This window comes from Rhineura floridana, chromosome 1, assembly GCF_030035675.1.
Source record: "Rhineura floridana isolate rRhiFlo1 chromosome 1, rRhiFlo1.hap2, whole genome shotgun sequence".
In the NCBI taxonomy this organism is placed as follows: domain Eukaryota; kingdom Metazoa; phylum Chordata; class Lepidosauria; order Squamata; family Rhineuridae; genus Rhineura; species Rhineura floridana.
The window spans coordinates 127,925,849-127,940,753 of record NC_084480.1 but is presented as its reverse complement, the minus strand read 5'-3'; the positions used below and the strand labels follow the sequence as shown (position 1 = coordinate 127,940,753).

The 14,905-nt window shown below is 40.6% G+C and overlaps 1 protein-coding gene across 1 annotated transcript in view; it reads left to right on the top strand.

The window, feature by feature from the left end:
- Positions 1-3,867, top strand: part of LOC133387267 (uncharacterized) — a 34,089-nt gene extending 30,222 nt beyond the window's left edge. The window contains exons 2-3 of the mRNA XM_061631708.1: positions 3,446-3,572; positions 3,781-3,867. Coding sequence (XP_061487692.1) covers positions 3,446-3,572; positions 3,781-3,840 — 187 coding nt within the window. The 3' untranslated portion in view covers positions 3,841-3,867. The remainder of the gene's footprint in view (positions 1-3,445; positions 3,573-3,780) is intronic.
- Positions 3,868-14,905: the final 11,038 nt, after the last annotated feature.

Genomic DNA, 14,905 nt, shown 5'->3' with positions numbered 1-14,905 from the left:
ATAATCACTCATGAAGTGCTCGGGTTGGGCAGTCCATAGACCACTGTCTGGAGAATACAAGAGTTGTTTCTTTTGCAGTAGATCAGCAGTGATTAATGCTTACAAACTTAAGGAGAACTATATGTGCATGGGATGACTGGAGTTGCAGTCCAACAACATCTGGAGGGTCACCCCTGCTTTAATTAGTCATGACTAATTTGTGCTTTGAACTTCCATAGGACTAAAGTGTGACTGAAAGTGCAATCCCACCTGTCTAATCAGAAATAGCCTTCAATGAGTTCAGTGGGACTCACACTCACATAACTATGTATAGGATTACAACCAAACTTAAATGCCTGAACATGCAAATGCTAAATCCATGGACAAGGGGCAGGGAGGTGGCACATAAGCCTGACCCATACACATAGCCCTGCCTGCTCAGATCCTGATCTACCCCATCTTGAGGGAGGGAATTATGGGGAGGGGTATTCTTGTGTTCACTTGAATATCAGTAGGATGCCTTACATGATCGAGAATCCTGCTTTATCAGGGTCACCCAATCACATAGAACATTCCACTTGTGGTCAAGCTGCCACATTCACCATTCCATTGGGGGCTGAGCTTGTGTACCCACTCCTGCCCCAACCACAGATTCAGCATTGCATGTTTAGGCAAGACACCTTTAGACTGGATTCAGTCCTATGTGTTTCAGGTTTCAAGGCTGTTGGGGCTGAATGCAGGGAGTCCAAATAGTAAGTGGAGCTGGAGCCCATGACAGGCAGAGCCAACTGATTCTCATTTTGTCCCCATCCACCTCCCTGTTGAGTTCTATGATGAGATTAAAGAGGAAGAAGCTGACAGGTAGTGCTGCCATCTCCTGGACTGGTTGTAAATAAGAAGGCAGGCAGGTGGGGGCTGGTTGTGGGCAGGCTGAGGTTGGTGGGGCTGTGCCCCACTTGCCCTAATGGGCCAGCTCCCACAGTTAGTAGCAATTAGAAATTGTTTTAGGATTGTGTTTTATGGTGATCCTTATCATTCCAATCACCTTAATCTTAATTTTGAGAGTTTCTTTTTTTCCCCATCCACAGCCCTCCTGGACCACCTGAAATCAAAACCTGAAAGATGTAAGAGAGACTTGTAATTATGTCTGATTGACACAGAGTTGCAGGAGTTTATTAAGTCTACTCATTTCTACCCTTTTTGGTTTTTTAAAAAAAATGTAATTGTCAAATGGGAAACATGATAAGGTTAAAATGCCATTTGGGAAAAAGGTGGGAGCTATTGTGCAAATGTATATATATCAGGTGTTCATTTAGACAAAGGAGAAATACACAATTTCTGGGTTTTTATAAATGGTCATGTGGGAAAGCTTTAAGCACAAATAATTGCTGCTTGGCTTGAATCTGAAATGCTGCAGATGTAACACTAGATCCCGCAAACGTCATGTCACTGGACTTTCTAGTTCCATCTGAGACATTCGGCTAGAATCTTTCTAGCCTAGGAAGTGATATCAGAAGGCCATTCTGTTGCCACTTGCTGATACAATAGCCCTAGATCAGCTGCTTTCCTTCAATATGCATAGCTTCTTTCTGAAGAAAGCCACCAGCTTCTCCATCAGTGAGTCAGGCTACTGTTCCTTAGCCTAACTTCTGCCTTCTTACTTTCTATCTGCCATCTATTTGCCTGCCCAAAGTACTGGTTCTCTCTAGGGCATGAGCGCCTAACAATATCAGTGAAGTTAGTTTATAGAATTGCATGCAAGGAGCTGGCACATATAGTTGAGATTGGCTGGCTCCTTAATTGGGACCTGTATGCCGTTATACCCCGATCCAGGAGATTTTCCTGAGTCACCTTTTTAGATTCCCCCCAAATTAAATTTGTATAAAGACAGCTAGTCTTATGTCATAGATGGTACTAGTGGCATACTGGGGCCCACAGGCACTGCACTGATGACCACTGGACTAAACTGTATCACATAGCTATGCACCAATGAAGTATATATCTTCCTAAGGTTGTTGGTAACAGCCATGCAGTGAAAAGGTGATATCATCAAAATTGCCCTCAAATGCATTAAGATTTCCTCCCAAATTCCCCATGACACTTAACATGGAGTTTTAAAATATCACACATTTTCACACATTTGAATGTTTGGCTACCTTTTTTAAGCCGTAAGAAATGTCAGTTGTTTGCAAATGAGCCTGGCATGTGTGGAAAATGTGTAATTTTCCCAGTATCATATTCTGGAGAACCTCTAATATAATTACCCAGGGATCTATTTCTGCTTGTAAATACTTTTCTATTTCCCTTTCCTTTAGTTCACGTTTTTCATGATGAAAAAAATCCTATAAAGGTCATCTTTTTTTATATAGCAAGAATCTATGTGACTTCTATGTTACGTGACCATCTTTTGTTTGCTTGATTGCTTGCTAACATTTAGGGATGATTAGTTGGCATTAATGGTCAATCTTCTTCAAGGGTAGCATCCCTTTTCATGTGCGTTTAAAGAGAACCAAAAATTAAAAAGTGCTCAGAACTCTTTTTTGTGCTCTGTGCACTTCAGAGTACACAGATTCCTTCTTCAGGAGTTATGAACACAAACAACGGACAACATAAAAACATGGCAAATCACTTCAATTACATTCATACTACAATAAGTATTCAAACATAAGTCCCCCAAAACCCCTCTTTAAACCACATCTGAACTATGTACCTCAAACTTGGTTTATGTATTTATATCTGAATTGCATAAAACTTAAAATATCCTTTAAAATTATTTTTTAAAGATAGAAAGACAATGGGTTGTATTCAACTAAGTCCTACTCAGAGGAGACCCATTAAAATTAACAAACTCAAGTTGATTTTGTCCCTTAACTTCAATAGGTCTACTCTGGATAGGACTAGCATTGAATACCACCCAATTGGTATCAGTCCTCAACTTAAACCTTGACCAAGAATTCCTTAAAGCTTCTTTCTTGATTAAAACTCAATTTTTGGATAAAGTACTCATGCACTTTCACCAGCATTTCTCCTCATACAGTGGTTCTCAAATGTTTTTCCCCATGGACCACTTGGAAATTGCTGATGCTCTTGGTGGGCCACTTCATGATTTTTCTGCCTGTTGTAGCAATTGTAATGTGCTGGGCTAGATGCTGTGTGGTTTTTAATTGTACTTTTATTGCTTCTTTCATTTCTTATACTGTATTTTATAGCATTATAATTTTCATTCCATAGAATATAAATGCAATGTAAGAAATAAAATAAGCAATAAAAATACAATTAAAATCAATATGAATATTTAATGTGGACATGCCATGGACCACCTGAACAAAGCTTGTGGACCTCTGATGATCCACAGACCACAGTTTAGGAACCTTTGTCCTGGTATATACATTTTCTTGAGCAGTTTCCCATAATATAAAGCATTTCTGTATGTTATTTTCACTGATATATGTATTTTTATCCACAGTTTACCCAAGTATTTGCATTTTTTACACCTTACTTGGATGGAGATCTTCACTGCAAAATATGAAGAAGTTAACATTTCAGAGGATGGCTTCGGTGTGGTTTGTATGTGGTTTTGGAAAGCAAATTCGGTAGGTTAGCTTTTAAATGGGAACTGAAGCAAATTTCTCCCCCATCCCTTCCTACCACTGAAATTTGGCTCTTGCCCAAGTAATAGTCCAACTTCGTAAGTTCATATATGTCATAACCAAACCAGAGCTGTACCCTTTAATACCTCTGCCCTTGCTTACACAGTGTTTTAGCTAATGGAAAACTACACAGCAGTTTTCCTCTCAACAGACTGTCAGAAAGTATAGAAAACTGGCAAGCAAATCTGATGCACCTCGCCTACAAATCTGATGCCATGCCATAATAAATCAAAGGTGCAGATGAAGAGGGAGTGATGTCCCCAAATCCAAATGTAGCAGAAGGCAATTCAAACAGGTGCGAGAAAGAATTATTTACTTAAACACAATTGAGTTCCAATATATTTCATGCTCTTGTCAATAGAGCATCACTGATGTTTTCCCACTTATATTTTCCCAGAAGCAAAATAATGTGATGTGATTTTTAATTTTTTTTTTTTGCCGGGGGCAGAGTGTCCAAACTTGAAACATCTGAAGGATTTCAAGGAACCCAATGAGTTTTGGTAAGACTTGCCAAAAAAAGTTTTTTGAAAGGGCACGTGAGGAAGATTATACCCATCCCTAGGTTGTCACCAAATGTTGCTTAAATAAAAAAAATGAAATGGATGTTTGCATATTTCTTTTCAGGTTAAACATCAGAGGACTACAGAAGGAAGCTAAATTACTTTCGACGAGTCTAGAGAAGTTTCTTGGTGTGGGTGAGTGTTTGTACATCCTAAAGGAGCTCTTTTTCCTGCAGGCAGGTAATCTCTTTCAGATGCCTTAGCCCTCTTCGTCAGGTTTTTTGTTTGTGTGTTTGTTTCAAATCCATTTTACAACTCAATAGATATCTTAGGGCTGGCAAGCTACTGCCAGAAGTTGTCCATTACACAGTCTGTAAAGCTCCTATAACATCAAAATGTAACGTCACCCTCATTGATTGGCACAGATAGTGAGGACATTACTTCTCCTGCTGTGATTTTGTAAAATCTGCTGTAATATCATCTGGACCAAGATTATGAATGACAGGCTTATCATAATCCATATCTCTGAGATGCCTTTTATTAAGTGAGTCTGGGATAGGACTGTCCATCATATGATATTGCTCAGTCAGGAGTTCTCTTGTGATTTTCCTTGAAGCAATAAAAGTGTCAAAGAACTGAAAGGAAAATGGTGTTTGTTTCCTACATCCCTGGCAGTTTTATTTACATAGCAAAGGTCATCTTCCTAGGAACAAACAGTTGTTGGTGAGCAATGGTGTTAGACATGGAGCTCCCATCAGTGGAGCTCTGCTCACAGAAGGGAAAGGAGGGGATATTTGCTGAGCCCCCTGCAGCCCCATATCTTTTTCAAAGTGATGGATGATCCTCCTGGACAATGTGAGGATGGATGGACTGAGAAGCCTAATTAGTCTCTCTGGTGCTCAGTCATAGCTTTCTTCTACCCTCGTTTGTGAAGAAGTTTTGAAAGGTCCGACAAAAAGTCTGCATTTAAATTGTACACATTTTGCATGCATTTTGTACTCCCTTTTGATGTAAATCCTAGCCCTGCACTTGCAATCATTGGGTGGGGAGGATTTACCCATTGCTGGGGCATATCACACATCACATAAAATGTGCATTTTGGACAATACTTTAACATAAAGTCTGTATTTTTGCGCTCACTTTTGGTGCACTGAAATGGCATCATGAAATCCAGAGAAGTGCATAACCCAACAGGGATTTTTTAAAATATTTATTAGCTTCCTCTCTTGCACTCAGGGTGGCATGCACTGTGTAACAAAGGAGAACCCAGTAACCAACAAACTAGTCAGTTGAACCATTATCCAGGTAGAAGAGATAAATTTAGCACCCCCTCTAGAAGGCCAATGAAGAGGAAACGTTGCGGCTCTGGGGAACAGAGTTCATTCTACAACCCTGGTATAATGGATGAAAGGGGCCTGCTTCTATGCCAGTCTTCAGTCTGTGAAGAATTGGAACTCAGAGTAGACCTTGAGTAGAAGAGCAAAACTAGAATGAGAGACGGTAGAAAGAGAGGCAGTCACTGAGTTTTGTGTAGCCCAGGTCATGAAAGGCTTTATATGTAAGCACTAGCTTATCGAACTGATAGATTGAACTTATAGAAGCTGATGTTGCCATAGACTTCCATGATTTAATGAAAGTACTGTAAATGCCAGGAAGGTGCTACACAGGCTTTCAGAGTAGGGTGTGCATTGGATAAGGGCTACAGTGATAGTGCACCTGGTTTGCATGCAAAAAGTCCCAGGTTACATTTCTGGCATCACCCTGGAGAGCCACTGCTAGTCAATGTAGACCCTCCAGCCTATGGGCAAGACTTCTGCACTGGCAGTGGGTGCCTGTTCCAAGATGCCAATGCAGCAGGATTTAACCTGATGAGCAGGGATTATATTTTGTTCAGGTACATCCTTGCTGCCACCGCTGCCACTACCGCTGCTGCTGCTGTAAGCACAAGGGATTTTGACAGGTGGGTGGGACAACTCACCTGTCAAGCATGTGGTGTCACATCTCAAATGTGGCCCTCAAGTCCAAGCCCCAGTAATTATTTTGACTGTGGAGCCAAAACAGGTTCACATCCATGGTGTAGACAATACTATGCTAGATGGACCAATGGTCTGGCTTGGTTTAAGACAGCTTCCTATGTTCCTAAGTTTATTTTGACTTCACATCCATAATAAGCATGCTAAGAACACCACTCCTATGGTCTGCAGTGGCCATTAATATTGACAGGGAACACTCTCTTCAGCAGATGAATCAATCAGGTGTGCAGGGGTGAACAAAGAGGGGCTCTTCCCGTCTGCTTCTCAGCTGTGGAGTTTTCTATCAATTTATGCCTTCTTGAATTGGTTTAAGATGTTTTTATTCAAATCAGTTTTGGATGGCTAGGGAAAGATAAACTGAAATAAGTATTGTGGTTTTGGCATGCTAGTTTTGGAAGAGATCTCTTTTGTTTTCTGTATAAATTGATTGTTGCTGGAAATTTTACTCTCTAGATCTCTGTTTTGGAATGATTCTTTTATTTTTATAGTTGTTTTATTTGATGTGTTTATCCTTCAGATTTTGCATTTTTTCTAAATTGTGTGATACAGTTCTTGGCTTTTAAAAAACAAAACAAAACAAAATGCATGTGAAAAATGCATATTTAAAGATACAAATACTTACAGAAATGCATACTTTGAGAGAAAATATATTTAGAAATGGACATTTTGTGAGAAAATACATAGTTTTAAATATTTACTTAAATACACATTTTCTTTTGGATTTTTGAAGATTAAAGCAGAAATGGGATGAAACAGATTTATGTATGAATACATGTGAAACTGACACAATCAGAAACAGATTCTTCTGTCCATCCCTAGTAAGAGTACAAAAAGTGAAATGATAGTTGCCCTTAATTCCTCAATACGTCTTACTAGTATCTCATGAAATACATATTTTGACTTAAGCAAACATTCTGAGCTATGCAGATAATTCACTGGTATTTTTATTCTAGGAAATCTTTTATTATATGCATAATAATTTAAAAAGTCTATCAGTCACTTTTCAGCCATTGTTTTATTCAATTTGGTGTACTGATCAGCTAATGAAATTGGTCTTTGTGTTGTTCATATTAGGATAGTTGTCCATGCTCAAAGATAATATTGACTTCTTTTTTGTTTATCTCTGTATGCAGCCACCCTCTCAAAAGCACTTCTCGATCTGCCTCTGGCTCTCTGCAGGACTGCAATCTTCCTCCTTGTACTCTTTCAAAGCTAACACATTATGTTTTTCTCCTACATTGTATAAAAATAACATAGCTTGCTGATTTATCTATGATTTTATTATCCTACTTTTACCTGTCCACTGGTTTGTTTTTTGAACAATTTGAAATTAAGATCAGTAGCCTCCTTGTACAGTAAACTGTTACAAGGGTGGGGGGTTGCAAGAAGCTTCTGTTTTTAAAACTCTTTCTGCCTCCAAATTAACCATATTTTACTTGAACATAAATGTGAGCCTTATCAACCTCCCTCTTGCAAGTCCCAAGGATTTTCAGAACCCAGGTTGTCTCTTACCGTCAGAGACCACCTGGTGAGCTCCTTACTCAGTTGAGCTTGGGGTTCTTGTCATAACAAGATCCTGTCTGCATTTTGATTATTACAAAGGTTCAGCCTTCCTGGAAATTCCTGAGTTTTCTGTAGTGTAGGGAACCTGCCTATCCCCACTCTTCTGTTTCATCTTTTTAAACTTGCCCTTAGGGTGGCTTGTTCTAAACCTTCACCTATTCCCTTTCTATCAATCTGTCCCCATTCTCTCTGGGTTAAGAATTGCCTCCTCTCCTCTCCTCTCCTCTCCTCTCCTCTCCTCTCCTCTCCTCTCCTCTCCTCTCCTCTCCTCTCCTCTCCTCTCCTCTCCTCTCCTCTCCTCTCTCTGTTCTCTTCTGTCACTATGCTGTCATTACTTCCTGTCTTGTTTCCATCTCTCACCTCTCTCTTTTCCTTACCTCCACCTTTATCTCCTATTCCCGTGGCTGCTGTTTATCTTCCTCAGTAGCTCTCTCTCTCTCTCTCTCTCTCTCTCGTTTCCTTCTCAGAGAATGGCTGGTGAAGTGCAGCCAGCCAAGGCTTTATCCTCTGGCTGAGCATGATGTGTTTCTGCCAGCCCTTCTGGTCCACCCAACTCACCATCTGGCTGTACTCATGATGTCACCAACTCACCAGGACCGCAGGGATGATGGATATACCATCGCAACTTCTGACAGTAAACTTTGTTATCAGCAGAGCAATCCCTTGTCCTTCACTGGGGGGAGCTTGGATTGAGCAAAGGTGTTCCTCTACTAGAGATGGGTGAGAAATTAGATTCAGTTCACATTTAAAGCCAAATTTATCAGATTTGCACATTTATCAAATTTATCACATTTGCACATTCCAAAAAAAAAGAGAACACATGCGAAAACATGTCAGAAACACAACCATCTTTCCAAATTTGCACTTTGTGATGCAGTTCTCCAACTAAGCAATGTTTCAAAAAATGCATATTTTAGGGGAAAGCATGTGTAAAAATGAATACACTAGTGAAAATAACATACGAAATGCATTACATTACAAATTGCTGGCATTACATTACAAATTGTGTTTAGTAGGAGAAAGTCTTACTAAAATGCTGGAGAGATTTCAAGCAGATTTTTCCCCCAAACCAAATTGCTGCAGGAATGTGGAGAACTGAATTTAAGATTGGAAAAATGAGAAACTGAGAGAACCAAAACTGACAGATCCTTCCCTCTGCCCAGCTCTCTTGGGCAATCTGGCCTCCTGCTGGCCACTGCCTATTGAGTTATGCAAGTGTCACTCCATCTGCAGTACTGGTCCTTCCACCCACCAAACATGCAGGCGGGTGAGAGTTCCAGTGGTGGGATGTCTACCAGCCGCCGGCGGTGGAAGGATTCAAAAATTGGATGTTCTGGAGGGAGGGGCTGAGCCACCCTGGGATCTGTTGGATCCTGAGCCAGTCTCACTGCCATTACACAACGGAATCGGTCCTGATCTGGGCTAGTTTGAGACTGGCACAATGAAGTTACTGTTCTCTACCTCCTCCCCTTACTGCTGTGCACAGCAGGACTGCAGATTTGGCAGTGGCCCCACTGACAAGGGGGATGCTTATTATTTTTATTTTTTTCCATCGCACCTATTTTCTCCAAAAGAATTCAGGATGGCTAACAAATAGTAATACAAACAGAATAATACAAACATAATCCTAAAATTTTAAAAAAAACACCCTAAAACAAAAACAATAAAGCCCCACCAACATACATTCAAATTAATAAATTAACAATATCCAGTTTATTTTAGAAACCCTAGCAATTTTTCTGAATTTTAATAGGAGTGTATTTATTTGTTTCATATTATTTTATTTTATCATTCATTTAACATATCAGTGTATGGCCCATCATTTTGTCTGTATCAGACATACCAGGTGGCATATACAGTGGAAGAGTTCGGGACACACTCCATCCAGGCAAAAAACACTCAATAAGGGTGCAAAACAAGGCTGGCAAGGAAATGTGGTTGAGAACGCAAGTGGCCTGAGTTGAGTCCCAGGGCCACATAGACAGGCCTGGAGGGCCTGGGGTCCTCCATCCCTGGATTCAACACATATTTCTTTCTCTGTCCCTTTGCAGTGATGCCATCCCTCTGAGCAAGCCAAAATCGATACAGAGTTCCAGGGCACTGCAGAATTCCAGCTGAACCAAGCATCTCAGTAACATCCTCTCTCTCTCATATGGGTCTACTTGAAGCAGACTGCTTCAACAGGCTGTGTGATAGGGCCCATATTGCTGAATGTGTTTGTGTTGCTTCAGATATTCCGTATATAACCAGATCCAGAAACAGCTTGGAGGGTAGGGGGGAGCTACTATGCTAGCTTCCCGACAGGTGGGTTGCTCTTGCTTTCCAGGAAGCCCAAGGAGGAAGGGCGAGGTGGTGGAGAGGCTGGGGCAATGCAAATATGCTGGCAGGAGGGGCAGAGGGCTCCGACATTGCATTTGCATCATGCTGACCTCCCCACCGCATCACCCCTCCTGGTAAGTGGCAGCGACCAGCCTGTGGCTCTGTCTGACCCGGCAAGCTGCTTCTGACCATATCCACTGTGTGATTCAATATCCTATTACACAGACATAAGCTGTTGTTTCAATCAAAGGGGGACTGTTACAGTCCATTTACCAAGACCCCTTTTTTCAAGAGGCAGTTTGGAACAGGCTGTTGCAAATCATGGCATGGCTACAGCACACATTAATCTTGGTCTGAGAACAGGGGTGTTATCAGTAGACAAGGATATCCTGATTTTCCTCAGTGGAATGCTGGAGGGTCTTGGGATGAGTTGAAGCAAAGTCTTTTCCTAAATGACTTCATTAGGCTTCTTTATTTCTGATGTAAAATTGCTAAAGCAGTTGAGGAAGGCACTGCTGTAAAAAGGTGAAGGCTTTGACATGAGCATCCTTATTTTTTTTCCCCTCTTGCGATAACCAAATCCTCTGAGCTCCCTTTCCTGAAAACTTCTGCCGCTGTTCTCTTTGAGACTCCACAAACCTAAAGGAAACATAAATCAAGACCTGGAAGATGCATTAGTCCCTTCACTCAGATGATTTGAGCTATCTATCAAAACCCATAAAAGCCATTTTACTATGAAAAACTTGAGCTTTGAAGAACATCATTCATCATGGATAAAAAAAGAGATAAAAGAATAAAAATAACTTCCCAAGAAAGGTATGTAGATTTACCTTCTCACTCCAAGCTTTGTTCAACTTGCTTTGAGCTAATTGCAAACTGAATCTTTTCAACATTTGTGCTTCATCTGGACACCTGAGCAGCCACACGGCAAGCTGGAAGGAAAGTTCAAGCATCTGCAAATCTTTTCTTCAAATTATCTTTTCAAATATTATTTCTCCTTTTAAAAACCCAGAGTAATTGATTTATTACATTGTTAAGCATTTCATACAATTCACAAAGACAAAATCTGAGCACTGACCAAAAATACAGTAAAGCAAAAGAGGAAGGTAGTACTGGATGCATTAGTTTTTATTTTCCACTTTTTACTTATTTGGAGAGAAATATAATTGGCCATCCATGGAGAGAAGAAAGAAAAATATCAATAGAATGCAAAGATTAATATCAATATTATTCCACAGAGGCCAATCCTGTGGAACTCTCTCGTGACTGAGATTAGATGCCCCCCCTCCCGGCTGAACTTCAGGCTCTTAACAAAGACTTTCCTATTTCATCAGGCCTTTTAAGCTGCCTGTGATACATTTTAATTGTTCTTATTATTTTTCTTTAAAAAAATTATGTACACCGCTTAGAAATTCTGAATATTAAATGGTGTATACATACCTGAAATAATAATAATAATGATGATGACGATGATGATGACAACAAACATCAACAGTAGATAAAGCCAAAATCCACAACTCTCAAAATGAGGCTTGCAAACAAACCTGTGTCTTTAAAGATACCTTCACTAAACATAATGGAAATAAAATATGATTTCAAGCTTATTAGCAAATCTACAAGCGGAGTGCATTATGTAACCATGGCAAGATTCTATAGTTGGATATATTCAAAACATTGCAAAACTATGGCTGCAAACCCATATTTCTTGCTATATTCAATATTTTCAAATGTTATTTTTTCAATGGTGTTCATTGCTTAGCAAACAACGATAGTTACATTTCGATTAGAAATGACTGAATTGGGTGTTGAAAATTCTTTTTTTCCCTAACTCATATGCTAGTGAGAATATCAAAACCTCTTGAAAAATGTCACTAGCCTAATAAAATCTTGTTAAAAATAATTGCATTGATTATTTGGAATGTGAGATTGCAAGATTGGAGGCAATGTCTCATTCCTTTTACATTTTGTACCATGCACAGTTCTGTTGGCTATGGCAGAGTGGGGGAACATCTTTGCAGCTGAGCCAGCAGAAGCACTCAGATGCAATGGTGTGTGCATCCATGTATACATCAACATCAGAGGCATGAGTGTGGAATACTAAAGCCTTCAACACACTTCCTCTGACTTCTCTGCCCTTTCCTGGTACCCACCTACCCCTCCTTCAGTTGCAGTACATGGATTCCATCGGCTTTGGGGTTAGGATTTTTTTGTCTACAGATTGGCCATTGTTTTTTTTCCTCCCAGCAGGATCCCAGGGTGGCAAACAAAAGCACTAAAAACACATCATAAAAACAGACTTTAAAATACATTAAAACAAAACATCTTTAAAAACATATTTTTAAAAAGCTTTCAAGACATCTTTTTAAAAAAAAATGGTTAACAACATATTGTTTTTTTTTTTTAAAAAAGAGGTTTAAAAATATATTAAAAAGCAATTCCAACACAGATGCAGACTGGGATAAAGTCTCAGCTTAAAAGGCTTGTTGAAAGAGGAAGGTCTTCAACAGATGCCAAAAAGATAACAGAGATGGCGCCTGTCTAATATTTAAGGGTAGGGAATTCCACAGGGTAGGAGCTGCCATACTAAAGGTCCATTTCCTATGTTGTGCAGAACAGACCTCCTGATAAGATGGTATATGCAGGAGGCCCTCACCTGCAGAGCACAGTGATCAACTGGGTATACATGGGATAAGATGGTCTTTCAGGTATCCTGGTCCCAAGCTGTGTAGGGCTTTGTACACCAAAACTAGAACCTTGAACTTGGCCCGGTAGCAAATGGGTAGCTAGTGCAATTCTTTCAGCAGTGGGGTGACATGTTGGCGATACCCTGCCCCAGTGAGCAGTCTCACCACTATATTTTGCACCAGCTGCAGCTTCCAGACCAACCTCAAGGGTAGCCCCACATAGAGTGCATTACAGTAATCCAGCATAGAGGTTACCAGTGCATGGACAACAGTGGTCAGGCTATCCCAGTCCAGAAATGGGCGCAGCTGTCTTACCAGCCAAAGCTGGTAAAAAGCACTCCTAGCCACTGAGGTCACCCGGGCATCTAGTGACAAAGATGGATCAATGAGCACCCCCAGACTATGGACCTGCTCTTTCAGAGGGAGTACAACCCCATCCAAAGCAGGCAACTGACCAATTATCTGAACTCAGGAACCACCACCCCACAGTGCCTCTGTCTTGCTAGGATTCAGAATCAGTTTATTGGCCCTCATCCAGCCCACCACCAAGTCCAGGGCTTGCACAGCCTCTTCCAATTCAGATGTTACAGAGAAATAAAGTTGGGTATTGTCAGCGTACTGCTGACACCTCACCCCAAATCTCCTATTGACCACTCCCAAGGGCTTCTTATAGATGTTAAACAGCATGGGGGACAAGATGGTACCCTGTGGCACCCCACAGCACAACTGCCAGGGGCCTGAATGACAATCACCCAATGCTATTCTCTGAAATCGGCCTTGGAGAGAGGATTGGAACAACTGTAAAACAATGCCTCCAATACCCATCTCATCAAGTCAGCCCAGAACGATACCATGGTTAAAAGCCACTGAGAGATCAAGTAAGAATAACAGGGTCGCACTCCCCCATCCTTCTCCTGATAAAGGTCATCCATCAGGGCAACCAAGGCCGATTCAGTCCCATAACCTGGCCTGAATCCAGACAGGAATGGGTCAAGATATTCTATGTTGTTGGACTCCACCTCCCATCATCCCTGACTGTTGGCCATATTGCCTGGGGGTGGTGGGTAGTTGGTGTACAATAACATCTGGAGGGAAACAGATTCCCTCTGTGTTAAGAGTACTCTTATTTATTTAAGTTTAAAAAATAATAGGTGAGTTTTTTTCCTTTTCCACACCACTAGAGTTGTCGTTGTTTTCTGCTGCTTTTCTTTTTTCCTTACAAAGCAGAAAATAGTAGGCCACCCGTCTGAAGATTCAGGAAGTGAAGCTTTGCTTATGATTGCATCTCCACACTAGGATCTTTCCACGTGCTATGGCCATCTTCCATGTCCTATTTCTCCTTTTCACTGGAGTTGAGTGAAATGTTAGAAGTGAGTTGAGTGAAGCTAATCAGGTGTTTGGGGTAAGTAGCAAACATCATGAAGGCTATATTTCTCAAAGTCATTTCAGATAAAAATGCAAGTGTGGTTAGTAGGTGGCCCATCTAATTAAGGGAGTGGCCTTCAACTTGTTTTGGACGGGGTTGCTCTTCTCCTTCTGGATCAGGTTTACACTTAGGCCCTTACTTTGGATGTCTAGGTGATGTCTGTGACATGAGGAGCTTTTCCTCAGTTTTCGTGGGTGTGCCAGTTGCAGCTCTTCCTGGAAAGAGATAGCCTGGCACCATCTTCCATGTAACCTCCAGGCTAGACTACTGTTGTGTGTTGTACCAGGGGCTGCTTTTGAGAACATGTCAGAAACGTCAGATGAATCCAAAACACAGAAGCTAGTACATTGACTGGCACCGGTTTTCCCTCCCCCCCTAGCTTATATGCTGCTTAAAAACCAAACCCAAAAACCTCTAATGATTTACAACATATCTTAGAATATGATAAATGTTTATATCCAACAGAATGTTGGGCTCCCTCCCTCTTGAATATCAGATGCTTGACAAAGATCTTTCTATTCCAGCAGGCACTTTAATGCAGTTTAATTTATATTATCCACAATATGCTTTCTGTATTTTTTATGTACATCACTTTAATTTAATTACGTTTTTATATATATTTTAGGTGATTAACGGAATCCTTATAGGGATCCAGAGCAAGCTTGAGTGGGGTTCTGTTTGTTGCTTTCAAAACTGTCTTCACTTTAATTAAGTGATATATAAATAGCTGAACTCAGTCAATCAATCAGTA